This window comes from Anolis sagrei, chromosome 2 (assembly GCF_037176765.1).
Source record: "Anolis sagrei isolate rAnoSag1 chromosome 2, rAnoSag1.mat, whole genome shotgun sequence".
Lineage (NCBI taxonomy): Eukaryota > Metazoa > Chordata > Lepidosauria > Squamata > Dactyloidae > Anolis > Anolis sagrei.
In genome coordinates this window covers 127,144,749-127,162,145 of record NC_090022.1, presented here as the reverse complement: position 1 = coordinate 127,162,145, position 17,397 = coordinate 127,144,749, and the positions used below count along the sequence as shown (strand labels likewise).

Sequence of the window (17,397 nt, the reverse complement as noted above, 5' to 3'; positions counted from 1 at the left end):
GCAACAAGCAGGTGCAATGGCTGTTTATTCATTCAGTCGTTTCTGATACTTTGTGTCCTCATGCACCAGGCCACGCCAGAGCTCCCACCCCCAGCTCCTTCGAGGTCAAGCTCATCACTTCAAGGATAACATCCATCCATCTTGTCCTTGATCAGCCCCTCTTCCTTTTTCCTTCCATAATATATTCAAATAGGCTTTGTCCCATTAAAACCCAAATGTTTCAACTACAAAGCAAGGAGAACATGAAAAAGATGGGCAGTTAAATTAACAGCACAACAAATGGTTGACCACCGCAATCTACAAAATGTTTGACTAGTCTAAAGGTGCTGACTAGAAAAGAAGCAAATACAGTTACAGCATCAACTGCCTTTTGTAGATTAATAAATATTGTGATGCTGCCATCATGTGGCTACCTGGGCACAGTGGAAATTAAAATAAGCTTGTGTATCATACCTTTTCCTACCCTGTTGTACAGGCCTTTGCTGATCCAGGGCAGTCACCTGTTATTTGTTCAGTCACTTCCTACATCTCCTCATGGACCAGCTCACGCCAGAGCTCCCTGTTGGCCGTAGCTACCCCCAGATCTTTCAAAGTCAAACCGGTCACTTCAAAGATACCATCCATCCATCTGTATTCTAACATAGTAACAGGCAGGGCATATTTGAGAGGAAGTGAATCAAGCATATTGTTTGAGGGAGTTGCTAGCATTTATTTATTTATTTCGGGCATTTCTATTCCATCCTTCTCATCTCCGAAGAGGGACTCAGGACGGCTTACAGCAGGCAGTCATTACATGCCAAAAAGAAAACATCAAAACACACAGTTACAATTAAGACAATTAAAGCAATTATAAGTATTCAATTAAAAAACAGTTTGCCGGTTCAAAACATAATCCAAATCAATCAATTGCGTATATTTTCTTTGTATATACATTCTTCGTATATAACTGCAGCCTGTGTCCTTGGAGCTGGGCAAATAAGAACTTGGCTAATAGTTCAACCCATCAGTTGTTTTAAGTTGGATAATAAAGAGTATGTATGAGAAGTTTGGTCCAGTTCCATCAAGCCATTTAGAAACCTTTGTGGTAACCAACAAACAGATATGTGTATTTTAAAGCCCTACATGGTTTGGGTCCAGGTTACCTACAGGATTGCCTTCTTCTGTACAATCTGTCTGCCACACTGAGGTCCTCTGGTCCATCTGCTCCAGCCTCCCAGAACCCAACTGGCAACTGTCACCCAGAGGACCTTTTCATTAACCACCCCAAGGCTAGAGTAACTTGCCAGAAGAATCCTGACAGCTAAATAAGCTATCGTAATGTAAGATACAAGTGAAGACCTATCTCTTCCGGTAGGCCTACCCAGATAATTTCAATGACATATTTTAAACTTGCATTTTATTTTTGAGCTTTGTTTTGTGTATTTTAATATGTATTTTGTGGAAATATGTTTTAATATATGTATTTTTAACAATATTTTTAAACAAATATGTCTTTAGAAATGTTGTAACCTACCTTGACTCATGAGGATAGGTGGGTAACAAATAAAATTATTATTACTATTACTTTTACTTTTATATAGAGACAAGATATATAGGTGTGTGTGTGTGTAGATATATATATATATATATATATATATATATATATATATATATATGTGGAGAGAGAGAGAGAACATGATTAGACTGTCCTGAATGAGAGAACATCTCATGGGAGGACATCAGATCTCCCCAGAGATTAAACTAGATGGACCAGGATAATTCTGTGAGTTAAACGCTGTGGAATCAATTTGAAGCTTTCTCCCTCGATGATGGGGAACAGGAATACTAGCAATGGTATTAATACTACTCAAAATGTGCAGGTGATATCAAAATATTAAGCACATGGAATGGCCCCAGTCAATCCCCAGAGGAGATAAGTGGTGAGGGATGGGGAGAACTCTGTGCTGAGAAGCAGTGGTTTGTGGGCTTGAAATTACACTTTGAGAGGCGTCCTGTCTCCCCGGAGCTTGATGAACAGGTTGTCATTATGTCTTTCCTCTTAGTTGAAGGACATGGCCAAGGATGGGTGATAATAGTGAAAGTGAACAACTGGCTCCACAAATCATGTTGCCTGGGCATTGGTCTGCCATTTCATGAAGATGGGCTTCTAGAAAGTGATGGGTTGCACCGCATAGCAATGAAATAATGTTTTTGCAATAAGTCTCAAAAACTTCATGGGGAGGGCTTTAAACTGGGTTATGTGGGAAATGATACAGTATTCTTGAAATGATGAAAATAATCCAAATGTTATAATGAGAACTGAGTGAATAGTACAGGAGCCCAATAGGGTGTGTGTGTGTGTATGTGTGGAGGTGGGCGGTGGGGGTGGGGAGACGGGGACAAGCCACTAGGAGGAATGGTCCATGGTCTTAGTTATCTGTAATCTAATGCACAGAGCACTGGAAATGTACAAAATGAACCCAATCTCTTAAAACAGCACATTTATTTATTTATTTATTTCGCATATTTCTACCCTGTCCTTCTCAATACTGAGAATTACCAGTATGATATATTGGTAATAGTCAAATCTGAAACCTTGTGGAACCATCTAATGATTGGAATGTCATAACAGAAGGATAAAACCTATTTCAGAGAAATAGACAAAACAGGAAAGGGTGAGAAGTAGCATTAAATGTCAAGGATGTTTACATAGGTGAAAAGATCCATGACTTAAATCCTGGAAGCCAGGTTGAGATCCTCTGGGGAAAATGAAGAGGGAGAGAAATAACAGGAATGTCATTATGTGGGTCTACAACAGACCCCCAAGCTAGGCTGAGGATTTTGATAACATCTTCCTGAAACAAATGAACTAACATTCAGAAAGCTGTGGTAGTAATGGGAGATTTCAAATATCCAGATATTTGTTGGAAGTCAAGCTCTGCCAATAATATAAGGTCCAACAAATTTCTGACTTGCCTTACAGACAAATTTGTTGACCAGAAAGAAGGTGGGAGGAGATCTGTTATTTAAGATATGATCCTAACTGTGACAGCCTGATTAATGGGGTGGAAGAGGCTGGATCCTTAGGTAAGAGTGTTTATTTTCTCCTCAAGTTTGTTATACAGCAGAAAGGGAGAGCCAAGCATAATCACTCAGACATACATTATAGACTTTAAGAAAGCTGATTTCAGTAAATTTAGAGGAAAACTCGGTATGAGCCAATGGTCTGAAATATTAAAAGAGAAAGTAGTAGTAGTAGAAGTCGTCGTCATCATCCTTATGTTTATACCCCACTTTATCTCTCCCAAAGGAGATTCAAATTCATGATGGACAAAAATGAAGTTCATGATGGATAAAAATGTCTTAAAAGTGAGATACTAGAAGCATAATTTCAAACAGTTCCAATGAAGAGGAAAATTGGGAAATGTCTAAAGAAACCAGGAGGGATGTAAAGAACCTTAAATGGAGATAAAAGGGACACAAACAAGAAATAGAAAAAGGTGGAAATCACAAATGAATTGCTTATAGGAAGGAAGTCAGAAAAGCTAAAGTGCAGAACAAACTCAAGCAGCAATGAAAAGGGTTTGTTTGTTTATGTCTATAACTTAAGGAAGAACAAGGAAATGATAGGAGCACTGTGTGGAGAAGGTGGCTTAGCCGTATTCCAAGGCTGGGAGTATTTTGCTATTTAGTTTGCTTTACTACAGAAGCACCTATTGATATCAAGCAAGAATTTAGGGGTCTTTGCCAGGAGGCAGAGACCAGTCAGACTCATCAAAAAGAGTCCTTTCAGCCCTGGTGAGAAAAGAAGCACCCAATAGAGTTTTCCCTGATTTTCCAATAAAATGTCTCACCAAGTTGAAGAAAATGCCACGGAGTTGCTTTTATTTTGTCCCAGCTGGGACGAAAGCTGCAATTCCTTGCCAAAATCTGACATGTTTTGTAAGGCAGAACGGTACATTTTTATAGAGAAAACAGTACTGTAAGGTTCAAACCTCTCGCTCCCGCCCCCTCTTGCTGGCTTCACGCTGATTGGTGGGTGTAATCAGCTGGAGGGGAGGCGCGGCTGGCTTTGCCGTGCCTTGGCCAATCAGGGAGCCAGCGCCACTTTTGCCTTTTGGCCAATGAGGGGTGAGGAGGCGGTCCAGGCGGGAAACAAAGAATCGGGAAGAAAGAAATGAGTGGATTTAAATGGCTTAATGGTTGTTCAATTGCTGGCGATAACTCCAAGAGTCCTCAAGCTAGCCTTTTGTATTGTTCCAAGTGTATGAAAAAAACATCTTGGTCTAGTGTGGATGCTAGACCCCGGTAATACTTAGTCCTGGATATGGGATCAATTGATATCTTGTCTCTGGTTTTGGCCAAAGGGATGAAGACAATGGGTGAGGCAGTTGGAGCACCCAAATCCTCCCGAAGGCAGGCTGTCCCCTTTGTGAAGAATGATTATATCACCATGGGGCACAATCTTCAGGTGACCATGCTCTGAAGCCTGAAGGTGTGTGCCGATTGTATTGTCCATGCAAGAGGTCTCTGTTGAGTCCTTTCAGTCAGGGGATTATCTATCCCAGGAAATGAGAAGATTTTCCTGAGATCTTTGGTGTGCTGAGGTCACAAAGAGGTGGCATTTCATACTTTATACAGACACATATATGGGGTTCATAAGGCATACATTCATAAAGAGGGGGAAAGAAATCATATCAACCCCCCCCCCCCCAGACTCCATCGCATAAAGTATGGAGAGCATGATGTTTTTCTTGGCTAACCTTTTGCCTGGCTATGCAAATGTTTCTCAGCTCAAAAGGGAGTCCCTTTTCTTTGTGAGTCGTTGACTGAGATGGGAAACCAATTGGAGAGCCGTTAATTCTCTAGCCCAGTTGTGTCTCAGATGGAAAAAGTCAAATAACTTTTGTGGCATGGTTTTCAGTAATAAATTTGTTACCTTCTGCCATATATGAAATATAGGGCATAAAACCTTGATTAAACGTACACACTATCTGACATGGGAAGGGTCCCTGTTATTGTTGTTAGTGTCTTTGCAAATTGACCAAGACCTGACCCCTATTATCCAGCCTGATGTCCTTGTCCTTAGCAAAACTATAAGTTACTATCTCTTATGGGGGGGACACATGTTCGACTTCACTAGTACTTACCCAATTGTTGCTTTGTCTAAAACTATATGTAGAACTGCATTTGGCTTTCTATACTTGGGAAGCATAGTACTAATTCTATGTGTAAAATTGGCCATGATTCAGTCAAACCACTGAGTAGGGCATAGCTGTATGGCTGTGGGGGGAGATAGTTCACCTGAGTATGCAATAAAAACCATAAAATAATATTAAGAAATGTATTCAAGCCACTTTAAAATTTCAACGCTATAGAAATACCACTGAGTTTTTCAACATTTTCAGAAGTAGAAAAAAGTAAAATAAATTAAAAAGAAAAAGTATAATATAAATAAGTATAGAGGTAAAGATGAAGTACTTTGGCCACATCATGAGAAGACAGGAATGTTTAGAGAAGACAATTACGCTGGGGAAATGGAAGGAAAAAGGAAGAGGGGCCAACCAAGGGCAAGATGGATGGATGGTATCCTTGAAATGACTGGCTTGACCTTGAAGGAGCTGGGGTGGCCATGGCCGACAGGGAGCTCTGGCGTGGGCTGGTCCATGAAGTCACGAAGAGTCAGAAGCGACTGAACGAATAAACAACAACAAAAGTGGTGTGGAGTTTTTTCAATCTGACTTTAGAACTTATTTTTAAAGGCTTGTATGAATATATGTATACATGCAGCAAATATATGCATGTATATGTAGATAAATTGTCATAATTCTTTAACTTTGAAGCTGTTGTTAACCAAAAATATCCTATCTTTTACCTCTGAAAGAATTCCCAAATAGAGAGATTGATGGAACTGTCATTTTGCTTGAGCCAGTGTGCATGCGTGTTATAATAACACAAACATAAATGGCACTGTTCTTTACCAATGGCTACTCTTTATATATTTCTTAGTGTCAAAGTGGGGGCTTTGTTCTAGCACGTAAAAGACTATGTACCTATTCTGTCATTTTTTTTTCCTTAGCAGTTAAGGGAAAATATTCAGAGAAAAAAAGAAGGGAGTTAGGAGTGGAGAATGATGTTTTATGTATTTCCCTGGAAAATTAAATGCATGCAGTAGAGGAATCAACATTGCCCTGAAACTCTTCTAAATCTTAGACCAGGGGTCCTCAAACTAAGGCCTGAGGGCCAAATATGGCCCTCCAAGGTCATTTACCCAGCCCTCGCTCAAGGTCAACCTAAGTCTGAAACTAATCGAAAGCACACAACAACAATCTTATTTTATCAGCCCACACTTCCCATTGAAATACTAACAAGTTTATATGTGTTAAAATTGTTCATTTTAATTATTGTATTGTTTTAAGTGTTTTTTGCACTACAAATAAGATACGTGCAGTGTTCATAGGAATTCATTTACGTTTTTTCCCCTTCAAATTATAATCTGGCCCTCCAACAGTTGGAGGGACTGTGACCTGGCCCTCTGTTTAAAAAGTTTGAGGACCCGTCTTAGACAATCAGTATGAGGCATATGCATATTTTATTGTATGTCTCTGATGTATAGCCAGATCAGCAGGCATAGCAATGGCCACATTAATAGTGTGGCGGGCATAACCTACAATTTCAACGTTCTTTTCAAATGGCCAAGGCTTCAAGTTGAGACTGGTCTTTCCCTTGCCCTTGGCTGAGTCGTGCCACGTGGCTCCCTGCCTTTGAAGCCCTTGCAAATGCAAAAGGCAGCCCGGTTTAGCCTCTCTTGGGACTGCGGGCTTTACCCTGCTCTGGGTCAGGGCCAATTGTCCTGCCTTGTTCTGTATTTACAAACACAGGCAGAGCGAGTCTCTTGAGCCCTGCCTGCCTGGGTCCCTGCCCAGCCACGGAGGGAGATGATGTCATGCTGAAAAGCACATGTCTTGCTGCCGCATGGAGGCTCCTGCATTCCTCCCACAAGGAGGCCGGCTAAAGAGGAGCCAGGAGGCAGGAAACCACTGAGGCGGTGCCCTCCTCGCACAAGGATCGTTTTGCCCAACAGCATATTGTCCAGCACACCACAGACGGAAAATTTAATCAGAGATTATTGCCCTGCACGTTGCATCCTCCATAAGCAGCTTGGTGCCCAGAGCATTATGGGTAACATGGTTTGTAAACCAACTGCAGACATTTGTGTCAGAGGCAATAACAGGCAAGGATTTTTTTCCTCAGGTTACTGGATTGGAATGGGTTCAGCCATAATACTTGGGAAACCAATTCCTTAATACAAAAGTGCACTTCAGAAGAGTATTGCCTGTCATGTATTTAACAATTTAAACTGCCGTGTCTTAATTTTTGTTTGTTAATCCTAGAATTTCCAGATAAACGCATATAGTGAGGGGACCTTCAGACAGTGGCAGACTATATATTTTGCATGCGGAGAGCTGAACTCGATCATTGGCATCTCCAGTTGGAAGGATCAGGTAGCAGGAGATGGCAAAGTCTGTGCTGACAGTTCTAAAAGCCTCTGCCAATGCAAGGAGACAACAATTAGGCTAGATAAATGAACAATTCCACCTAGTAAACACTCTGAACACTCTTATCAATGGATAGGGACTTTCTTGGACAAAAGATTTCAATGTTATAACATTTTTAAAATTAATTCTTGCACATAGGAGTACTTTTCAGCTATGATGATTGCAAGAATGGAAAGCACACTGCATGAACATTGATCAAGCTTCTTTGCTTGGGTCTGTACAATATTGCTATTGCCATTATGTATACTACAGCAAGCCATACTGGTGAAAATACTTCCTTTCCCTTCCAAGCATACTTTATTATACAAATCTTAATGATAAATTTTGCCACAAATTACAAAAGAACTTTGAATCTTGCAGAATCTTTTCTGCAAACAAACCATTAAAATGCAAATGCCCGCTGAGTGTGATTAATTTACAAACTATTAGAAAGATGTAGGACTACTAGAATGTGTGAGACTACATGTCTCTAAGTCATCAGCGTATTCAAATTAATTGGCGTTTGACTGTTTTGTATTAAAGGCGATTAGTCATGCAGGTCCAGCACATGACTAAACGGATCTGATTTGTAGTGTTGTCACATATGTTTAGTACTGCACAAGTGGTAAGGAATGCCACTTGGCGCATTTGTTTTCACTGTAGAAGTGAATGCTGGGTCATTATTAATAATACCCTATCTACATTATTTTAAAATGCGCATTTCACAAGCACCACACCTATGCTATTCTCAGTTTAGGTGTAATAGTAACATTCCCTCCAAAACCAGTGTTTTATAGTCCTGCTTCAGGGAGTTAAGTTTAGCTTCCTAAATGCAAAGCAATGTGCTGTAGAGCAGGTACCTACAACCACAATTGACTTTAATCCCAATACCAATTACTACTATGATAGTTGTTGTTGCTAACTTTATTTCTGTCCCAAACTTTCTCCCAAGGCAGGGAAAAATCATCTAGCATAATCGAACCAACACATTGCATGGGTGGGAATGCACTTTTCAGTGGGAAATTGTTGCTTGTGCAATGCTGGGGAAAGGCAGTATCATAGCAACCTTTGCAACCTGAACTCTCCAACAGAACAACATTGGTCTCATGCAATAAGTAACAATAGTGCAATGACTGGATAAAAAAATAAGGAGACCCTTTCATGAAGTTTTCAGAAGATTTATTTCGAACATCAGTGTTATCTAGAACAGGATATCTCTGACCATCTGATGTCAGGAACCAGCGATTATTTCCCCCTCAATATCCTGAGGATGGGCACTGTACATGTGCCCACTGGGTACAATTTGTTTCCTGCAAATTTGCCAGTGGCTCAGGAACCAGCACCAGTCCAGACATGACTTTCAGTAGCATTGATCTAGAATACTTCCGTCTGTGTCTCTGGATTACACAGACGCTTGATGAGTTTGTTTCCTTCACAGAAAGCATATGGCACTACAGTACCTCATTAAGTATACTTGGCTGTCTTGTACTGTTCTTTATCATGTACTTTAGTTATGAAAAGCACCTCTCCAGATTCATAATTGCAATCTCAGGCATAAAAGGTTATTAACAGACAGGAATCTTGGGGTTCCAATTCTCTGCAAACTTTTCCTGGTCGTGCTATGCAGCATCCATTGCATATCTATACTATTTAAAATATGTGTGTGTGTCTGTGTGTGTCCAGCACGCTGCACAACTGTAAAACCTAATAACCTGAAACTTGGCATGGATGAGAAGGGAAATCCAGGAGTATTAATCTCTGTGTTATGGTGATTACAATTGATATAATAAGTTCAGTTAATTAAAGTCAGTCTGCAGTCTGTGTTGACAGTTGACATCTCTAATCTAGAGACCAAAGACTGAGGCAGGTTGTGAGGCTGGTTTCTTCTTCACAGGGCTCCTAGACTTAATGGTGGTCTGTGGATCAGTGCCATCTGCGACTCCTGGCTGCCGGTCTATAACAAATTTCTGGAAAATAAGAAAACAATACTAGCCAATGAGAGCAAATGGTACTGGTCCCTGGCACAATTTAGGGGATTGCCAATCTAGAAGCACTGCTCTAGCAGCTTCACATATTTCCTTCCTCTGTACGATCAGAGCTCTTTGAACTATCCGAAAAGGCAGAGGAGGAATAAGAAGGTAAAAGTGAAAACCAGAGGTTGGAGAAAGAAAGAAAAAACCAAAGTATGACAAAATGGGAAGAAACAGCAAAATATTTTTATTAATTTTAGAAGTATATACTTTAATGCAGAAAGCCACTGGCCAATGGTACAAATCACTTGTCCATCCTAGGGTGTTGTTTGAATATTCATAGATGAGCATAAGGCCACAACCTGAGGTACAGAATGAACTGGCATTTCAACTCTTTTATCATTGAGTGACCACCCCCATAACTACTTTAGATGTTACATTGAAAGACAAGTTAATCTTTCCCATATTTTTTTTAAAAAAAACCCAATTGTAATGGAATTAAACCTTTATTAATAGGAAGAAGGCTAAATTATTTAAATACATTCAAAACTGTATTCATTTTAAATAGATACATCCTACAAAATAAGTTAATATTAATATAATACTATATTCCATTGTAAGACATCATCGATTGTAAGATATGCACTAATTTCAGTACTACCGACAGAAAAAAATTCTCTCTCTCTCTCTACACACACACACACACACAACATATATAAATGCACACAATTCTAAGAAATGCTCCATTTTTAGTTTGTATGGGGGGAAAGCATGTCTTAAAAGCAAATAAATCGTTTATGTTTGACATTTTGTCCCTAAGTATACAAGCTACTGTAAGAAAATTGTGAGTTCATTTACTGTTTCTCCAAGGAAAGCATAGCATTTAATGAGAGGGGAGATACACATTCGACCTGTTTTGAAAAAGTTGTACCAGCACTCAATTCAGCCCCAGTATTGTGAAACACTGAACCCGTCTATCTATGTACATACACTTGAAAGCAGACATAATTCTATAGGACTTATTGTGAAGTAAACATGCATAGAATTGCACCACAGATATCTATCTATGGGTAGACAGTACTCCATAGGAGTGGTGAGGCAAGCCAATTTTCCTTAAATAGCTTCAAAACCAGACCAACCGCCACATACATTTGTTTAGTGTTAAGACCTGTATTAAAGGTCTTTTGGGATAAATATGCCATGACCGATGACAGGGTCTTATCCACTGTGGCCCCTTGTCTCTGGAACATGAGCCTGTTACCCCTTTGATTCCCCCCCCCTGCTATTTATGTGAGGAGCTCTGATGTCCCTCTACAGCAGTGGTTCTCAACCTGTGGGTCCGCAGGTGTTTTGGCCTACAACTCTCAGAAATCCCAGCTGGTTTACCAGATGCTAGGTTGAGACCCACTGCTCTACATGTTTTGGCCCATTTCCTAAACCAGTCCTGAAAAGTGGTATACAGAAGTGTACACATTTTGAAATAAATCACAGATATATTGTACAAGACTCATGTTTTTCAATTCACCAGGTGACACTCAGAAGATGCTATTCACTGCTCCGATAACATAAGAGTTGTTTGAAACTGAAAAAAATGTATGCAAAGTAGGTGCCCTGCCAGGGAGCTAAAGTACATTGGAAAGATCTATGTCCCAGAATGAATGGTTTGATACTACTTTTATTGCCATAACTCAGGCCTGGGCAAACTTGGGCCCTCCAGGTGTTATGGACTTCAACTCCCACAATTTCTAACAGCCTCAGGCGATTTCCTTTTTCTCCTCAGCCGCTTAAGTAGAAAGGAAAGAAAGGAAGGGACCTGAGGCTGTTAGGAATTGTGGGAGTTGAAGTCTAAAACACCTGGAGGGCCCAAGTTTGCTCATGCCTGCCATAGTTCAATGTTATGGGAGCTGTAGTATGAGTAACAAAAAGAACCAGCGTCCTTTGGCAGAGAAAGGTAGCCTTTGTAAAACTACAACTCCCATGATTCCATAGCATTGAGCCACGGTAGTTAAAGTGTGGTCAAACTGTATTACTTCTACAGTGTAGAAGATGCACTCTGTTGTCGAAGGCTTTCATGGCCGGAATCACTGGGTTGCTGTGAGTTTTCCGGGCTGTATGGCCATGTTCCAGAAGCATTCTCTCCTAACGTTTCGCCCACATCTATGGCAGGCACCCTCTGAGGATGCCTGCCATGGATGTGGCGAAACGTCAGGAGAGAATGCTTCTGGAACATGGGCACACAGCCCGGAAAACTCACAGCAACCCGATGAACTCTGAGTCACAGATAATCCATAATTGTTTAAAATAAAGATAGAAATGTGTATGCGAGTATGGAAGGGATTTCCTCGCCTCCTGTACTTCCCACTCTTTTTGGAGGCGACTTCCAACGAGTTGTACTCTCGGTGAGCAGGAGATTCCGCACAACCCGCTCCGAATAATTCGAGGACTCCAGATCATGTTTTTGTCGCCGCCTAGGCCGCCCGGCTGCCTTTGGCGCGGCGTACTCTACCTTGCTTTCCCCCGATCTCTGGCTTGTCCCGGCTCCGCTCGTGATTGGCGAGCCGAGAGCAGCTCCAAAGGCGTGCAGCGTTCTCGTTGGCCGAGCCGGCCGCCCGTCTAACGCAGGAGGAGAGGGGGGAGGGACTGCGCGAGCGTAGGTTGCACGGCAGCACTGAGCGGCCTCTGCCTGTGTCTGTCGGTGTCGGGGGCCGCGTGCGAGGGGAGGGGGGGCGCGCACGCGCTCGGGTTTGGAGGAGGGGGGGCTGCGTGCGCGCGCGCGCGCTGGCTGGCAGGCTCTCGTGCCCTGTCTCGGCCAAAATGGCGGCGGGGGCGGCAGCAGCGGCGGCGGCGGCGGTGGCCCGGCTGGAGGGCCGCGAGTTCGAATACCTCATGAAGAAGCGCTCGGTGACCATCGGGCGCAACTCCTCGCAGGGCTCAGTGGACGTGAGCATGGGCCACTCCAGCTTCATCTCCCGGCGGCACCTCGAGATCTTCACTGCCCCGCCCGCCCAGGCCCCGGCCGTTGCCAATAACACCAGCAGCAATGCCTCAGCCGCCGCCACAGCCACCGCCGCCGCCGCCGGGCCAGGCCCGCAGTCCCAAGCCCCCCACCCCGCCCCCACGGCTTCCTCCGGCGGCGACTTCTACCTGCGCTGCCTGGGCAAGAACGGCGTCTTCGTCGACGGAGTGTTCCAGCGCCGGGGGGCGCCGCCGCTGCAGCTGCCCCGAGTGTGAGTAGGAAGCAAGCAAGGAAGGAAGGAAGGAAGGAGGGCGGGCGCGCGGCTGGTCCGCCGTGTGTGTGGTTCTGTGTGTCAGGGAGGGAGGGGGCGCGAGGGAGGGAGGGAGGAATGCCAGGCCCGCCCCCTCCCCCCCCCGCGCCCCCAGGCCTCTCCGGGGGCTTCCAGAAGGGAACCTCCTCTCGCGCAGAAGGAGGCGCGGAGGGCAGGCACAGCAGGCCAGGCCTCCCTCCTTCCTCCACGCTCCTTCCTTCCCTCTCACACACCCTGCCCCCCCCCCTTTCACACACCTATACCTTCCACAACTATGTACGTCCCAGGCAAGTACAGGTCCAGCAGCCCTCCTCCCAAAGGCTTAGCACCCCAAAACTCTCTGGATTTCGGACCTTAGAATATTCGTGTTTACATTTACGCACATGATCAGGTGTCTGTTAGATGGAACCTAAGCCTCATCAGGAAATTCATCGATTTTTCCCAAAGGTAGTTTTGTACCCCATATTTGAGCCATATCCACTGGCAGCCGATCTGCTATTCATAGAATCATAGAATCAAAGAGTTGGAAGAGACCCCATGGGCCATCCAGTCCAACCCCCTGCCAAGAAGCAGGAATATTGCATTCAAATCACCCCTGACAGATGGCCATCCAGCCTCTGTTTAAAAGCCTCCAAAGAAGGAGCCTACCCCACACTTCATGTTAGAAAGTTCTACTGCTGAACTGCTCTCACAGTCGGGAAATTCTTCCTAATGTTCAGGTGGAATCTCCTCTCTTGTAGTTATTCAGCACAATAATAATAATAATAATAATAATAAACTTTATTTATACCCCGCTACCATCTTCCCAAGGGACTCGGTGCAGTTTACATGAGGCCAAGCCCACAGTACATCAATAAACAAAAACAATCAATACAATACAATTAATATAAATCACATAAACAAAAATAAACAATAAACAGTAACACGCAAGCATTTAAAAACCTATGGCCGGGCCAAATGTAATAGTTTAAAATTTTAAAAATAATGCTGGGCATGAACAAGTTAGGATATAATTGGTATAGGGTTTTCAAAGAGAGATGAGGGAACGCAGTCAGTCCTAAATCAGTGGTAAAGTGCATTTTGAGGGCATATTGCTGAGAGTTTTCCTTATTCTGGGGAGGCACACTGGAACAACCACATTTTCAGGCTCCTCCTAAAGACTGCCAGAGTTGGGGCATGTCTGATGTCCTTGGGAAGTGAGTTCCAGAGTTGGGGGGCCACCACCGAGAAGGCCCTCTCCCTCGTCCCCACCAATCATGCTGCCTTTAGCCTACAAATCAGGCATTGGCATACTTAGGCCCTCCAGTTGTTTTGGACTCTCAACTCCTACAATTCCTTACAGCTGGTAGGCTGTCAGGAATTGCAGAAGTTGAAGTCCAAAACACCTGAAGCGCCAGAGTTTGCCCATGCCTGCTATAAATAAACCTTAGAGCATTAAGATTGGCTGAGGAGGTCCTGCTCTTGTTTATGCCGCCCTCACAGGCATGACTGTTGGGGATGAGAGATGGCCTCCTCAGTGGTGGCCCCTCGCTTGTGGAACTCCCTCTCCAGTGAGATCAGTTCAGCCCCCTCCTTCCTGACCTTCGGGAAACTACTTAAAATGTGTCTTTTAAAACAAGCATTTGGGCTGTGAGATGAAGCAGTCAAGACAATTTTGAGTTTGGTGCAATGTCTTATGTTTGATGCTGGTTATGTTTGATGCTTATAGTTTTCTGGTTTCAATTTTGTTATATACTATTTTAGTTTCATGTTGAATTTTATGTTTTGTGAGGCATTGAATTTTGCCATTTACTTGCTGTGAACCAATTTCGCCCGCTTGGGTTGAGAAAAGCGGTATATAAATGGAATAAATAAATAAACATTTTTAATGTGAAGGAGGGGGCAAGCTTGGTTTCTGCTGCTCTGGAGACTAGGTTGGGTCTACATCGCCGTATTGTGCAGTTCCAGAATGTAGATTAACTGGACTATATGGCAGTGTAGACAGTTCAATCCAGTTAATCAGCTTTCCGAAACTGCATCATATGGCAGTGTAGATCCAGCCTAGAACACAAGAGCAATGGATTCAAATTGCAGGAAAAGCAATTAGGGATAACTTCTTTGCCAGTTTAGTGGTGGAATATGATGCTGCCTCTGAGCTTGTCAGAGTCTCTTTCTCTGGAGGGTTTTAAGCAGAGGGTTCTTTGATTCTGTGTTCCTACATGGCAAAGAGGTGGACTGGGTGGCCTTTGAGATTTCTCCATGAGTCTCTTAAGCAAAGTTTGTGTGTATAGAACCATCAGAAATCAGCAGTGGCACGCAGGCGGACCATTTCGGGTTTGTAGTAATCTATTTATATATACACAATTTATTTTATACAATATTTGTAATATTTTTGTGCCTGAAACAAAGTTTGTGAGGATAGAACCGTTGGCAAAGGTGACACCCAGGTGGACAATTTGAGGTTTTGAAGTAATCCATGTATGTTTCATATACACCTTGTATTTTATACAATATTTGTAATACTTTTGTGCATGAAGCAAAGTTTGTGTGTCTTGAACAAGCAGAAAGTGTTATTCTCTCAGCCACCCATGTGACTAATTTTGGATTTGGGGGGTAATTTGAATTTCGGAATTCTGGATAAGGGATACTCAATTTGTACCTTCTGTTTGGTCAGAAGCCTTGTTCAAATATACTAGAGGGGCCTTGATGAATCTTTCAGGCAACATGCACAGGAGAGATTTGTTCATTATATCCCTGCAACTTCATAGTTTGTATTTCCGTGGTGGTGGAAGAGGCATAAGTGTCTTTCATGAAGAATGAGCTTTCCTTATCTGGAATTCCAAAATCTGAAGTGACCCAAAATTGTCCATATGGGTGACTGAGACACCTTTGCATTATGATGGTTTCAATATACAGATCTCACTACCTCTGAGGATGCTTGCCATAGATGCAGGAGAAACGTCAGGAGAAATGCCTCTAGAACATGGCCCTATAGCCCGAAAAAACCCACAAGAACCTAGTGATTCTAGCCATGAAAGCCTTTGACAATACATAAACTTTGCTTCATGCTCAAAATTATTTAAAAAAACATTGTGCATAAAATTGCCTTCAGGTGTGTAAGGTATATATGAAGCATTTTTGAAGTTTAAGTGTAGAGTTGAGATCAAGACATGTCATTATGTACATATGTCTAAAGCGTTTCTGATCCCAAGCATTTCAGTTAAGTAAGACTCAGCCTGTTCTTGGAGACCTCCTCTCCATGTTCAGGTATGGCTTGACTTGTGGCTCAGATGTCTTTGTATTTCTGAAGTGTAAAATAGTTTTAGAAATGAGTATCTTAGAATTACCCTATTGGACAGAAAATATGAATGGGCCATTCACAAACAGAAGACTCATTTCCACAGGCAGTTAAAAACAAACAAACAAACCACGTGTTGCTAGGCTTTAAAAAAATGTCAGTACTTTCTAGGCACCTTCACGCCTGTTAACATTGCTTAGCAATGCGTCATGTTTATAATGCTCTATTGTCAGGTTAGTTGAATGTCTTTTTTTGACCTCTAACTATTATAACTTCCATTCATGCTTTTGGCAGTGGTGTAATTATTATACAAGGAGGAAGAACAAGTAGTTTGCTTTGTCTCATTGGCTTAATTTTTTGAAACAGAAAGTAATTTTTAAGACTGCAGACCCCCCCCCCCCCAACAAGTGTGCTTTCTCATGTGCTTCCTTTAGTGGAATGTAAAATATTGAATGACATAAGAGAAAACATCTAATTTTAATACTTGAATGCATACATATATCTATAGCTTACTTCTGCTGATTCTCATCATGAATTTCAGTGTGAATGTGAGAGACGTTTTAGCAGGCGCCTGATTATTTGGAAACTTTTATTTTAGAGGTTTTAAGGGAGTGGTTTGCTTAATTTGGTTTCGTTATGTTGAGGACAGAGTCTTGTGCAAATGCATTGAAACTATAAGAAAAATCAAGTAAAATATGGTATAAAATAGGCTGTCCTGTTACTATACGTTCACTTGTAAAAACATAGCATTTTCTTTTGCAATATAGGCTTAAAACATTGGCTCCTTCTTCTCCAAATCATACTCTAAACATGTTTCAGTTATATAAGGCTTTCCCAGACATACAAGAAGCAAAAATAATTTTCAAGAGTTTGCTGTTGAATTGACTGAAGAATCTAAGTATCAGCACATTAACTATGGGAATCATAGAATAAGTGTATCAACTACACTGAGATTACTTTTGGAAAATAAATTTTAAAATAATTTATAAATTATAAGACTGTGTGATATGTGATGTAATATAGGTAGCCTTGGTGAAAGATACAATTATCTCATAGTAGAGTACTACATTATAATGAATAAGATATTCAGACACATCATCTTGAATAGACTGATGTGAAATACATTTATTTAGAAGGAATTGTTTGTGATTTTGATGAGACGTCCAAGCAATTTACAACCAACATCTGCTATTGTTAAAGGGGTATGTGTGTAGTTATATTCTTTAAAAAGAATTCAGCAGAATTTGGCTTAGTGTTATTGTCTTATTCTTTTTTGGCTGAAGATAACCAACCAACAATTATCATAACTTCAGGTAAACTTTGTGTCCTATTAGTATCTGAGAATATTGTGTATAAAGCATTTTCAT

General features: G+C 41.9%; 1 protein-coding gene across 3 annotated transcripts in view; it reads left to right on the top strand.

Moving 5' to 3' along the window:
• Nucleotides 1–12,255: 12,255 nt before the first annotated feature.
• Nucleotides 12,256–17,397, top strand: part of FOXK2 (forkhead box K2) — a 43,413-nt gene continuing 38,271 nt past the window's right edge. For 2 of the 3 annotated variants that reach the window (XM_060764456.2, XM_060764455.2), the window contains exon 1: nucleotides 12,256–12,714. In XM_060764456.2, the coding sequence (XP_060620439.2) occupies nucleotides 12,302–12,714 (413 nt within the window). In that variant the 5' untranslated portion in view covers nucleotides 12,256–12,301. The remainder of the gene's footprint in view (nucleotides 12,715–17,397) is intronic. The other variant, XM_060764457.2, reaches the window with a different exon arrangement.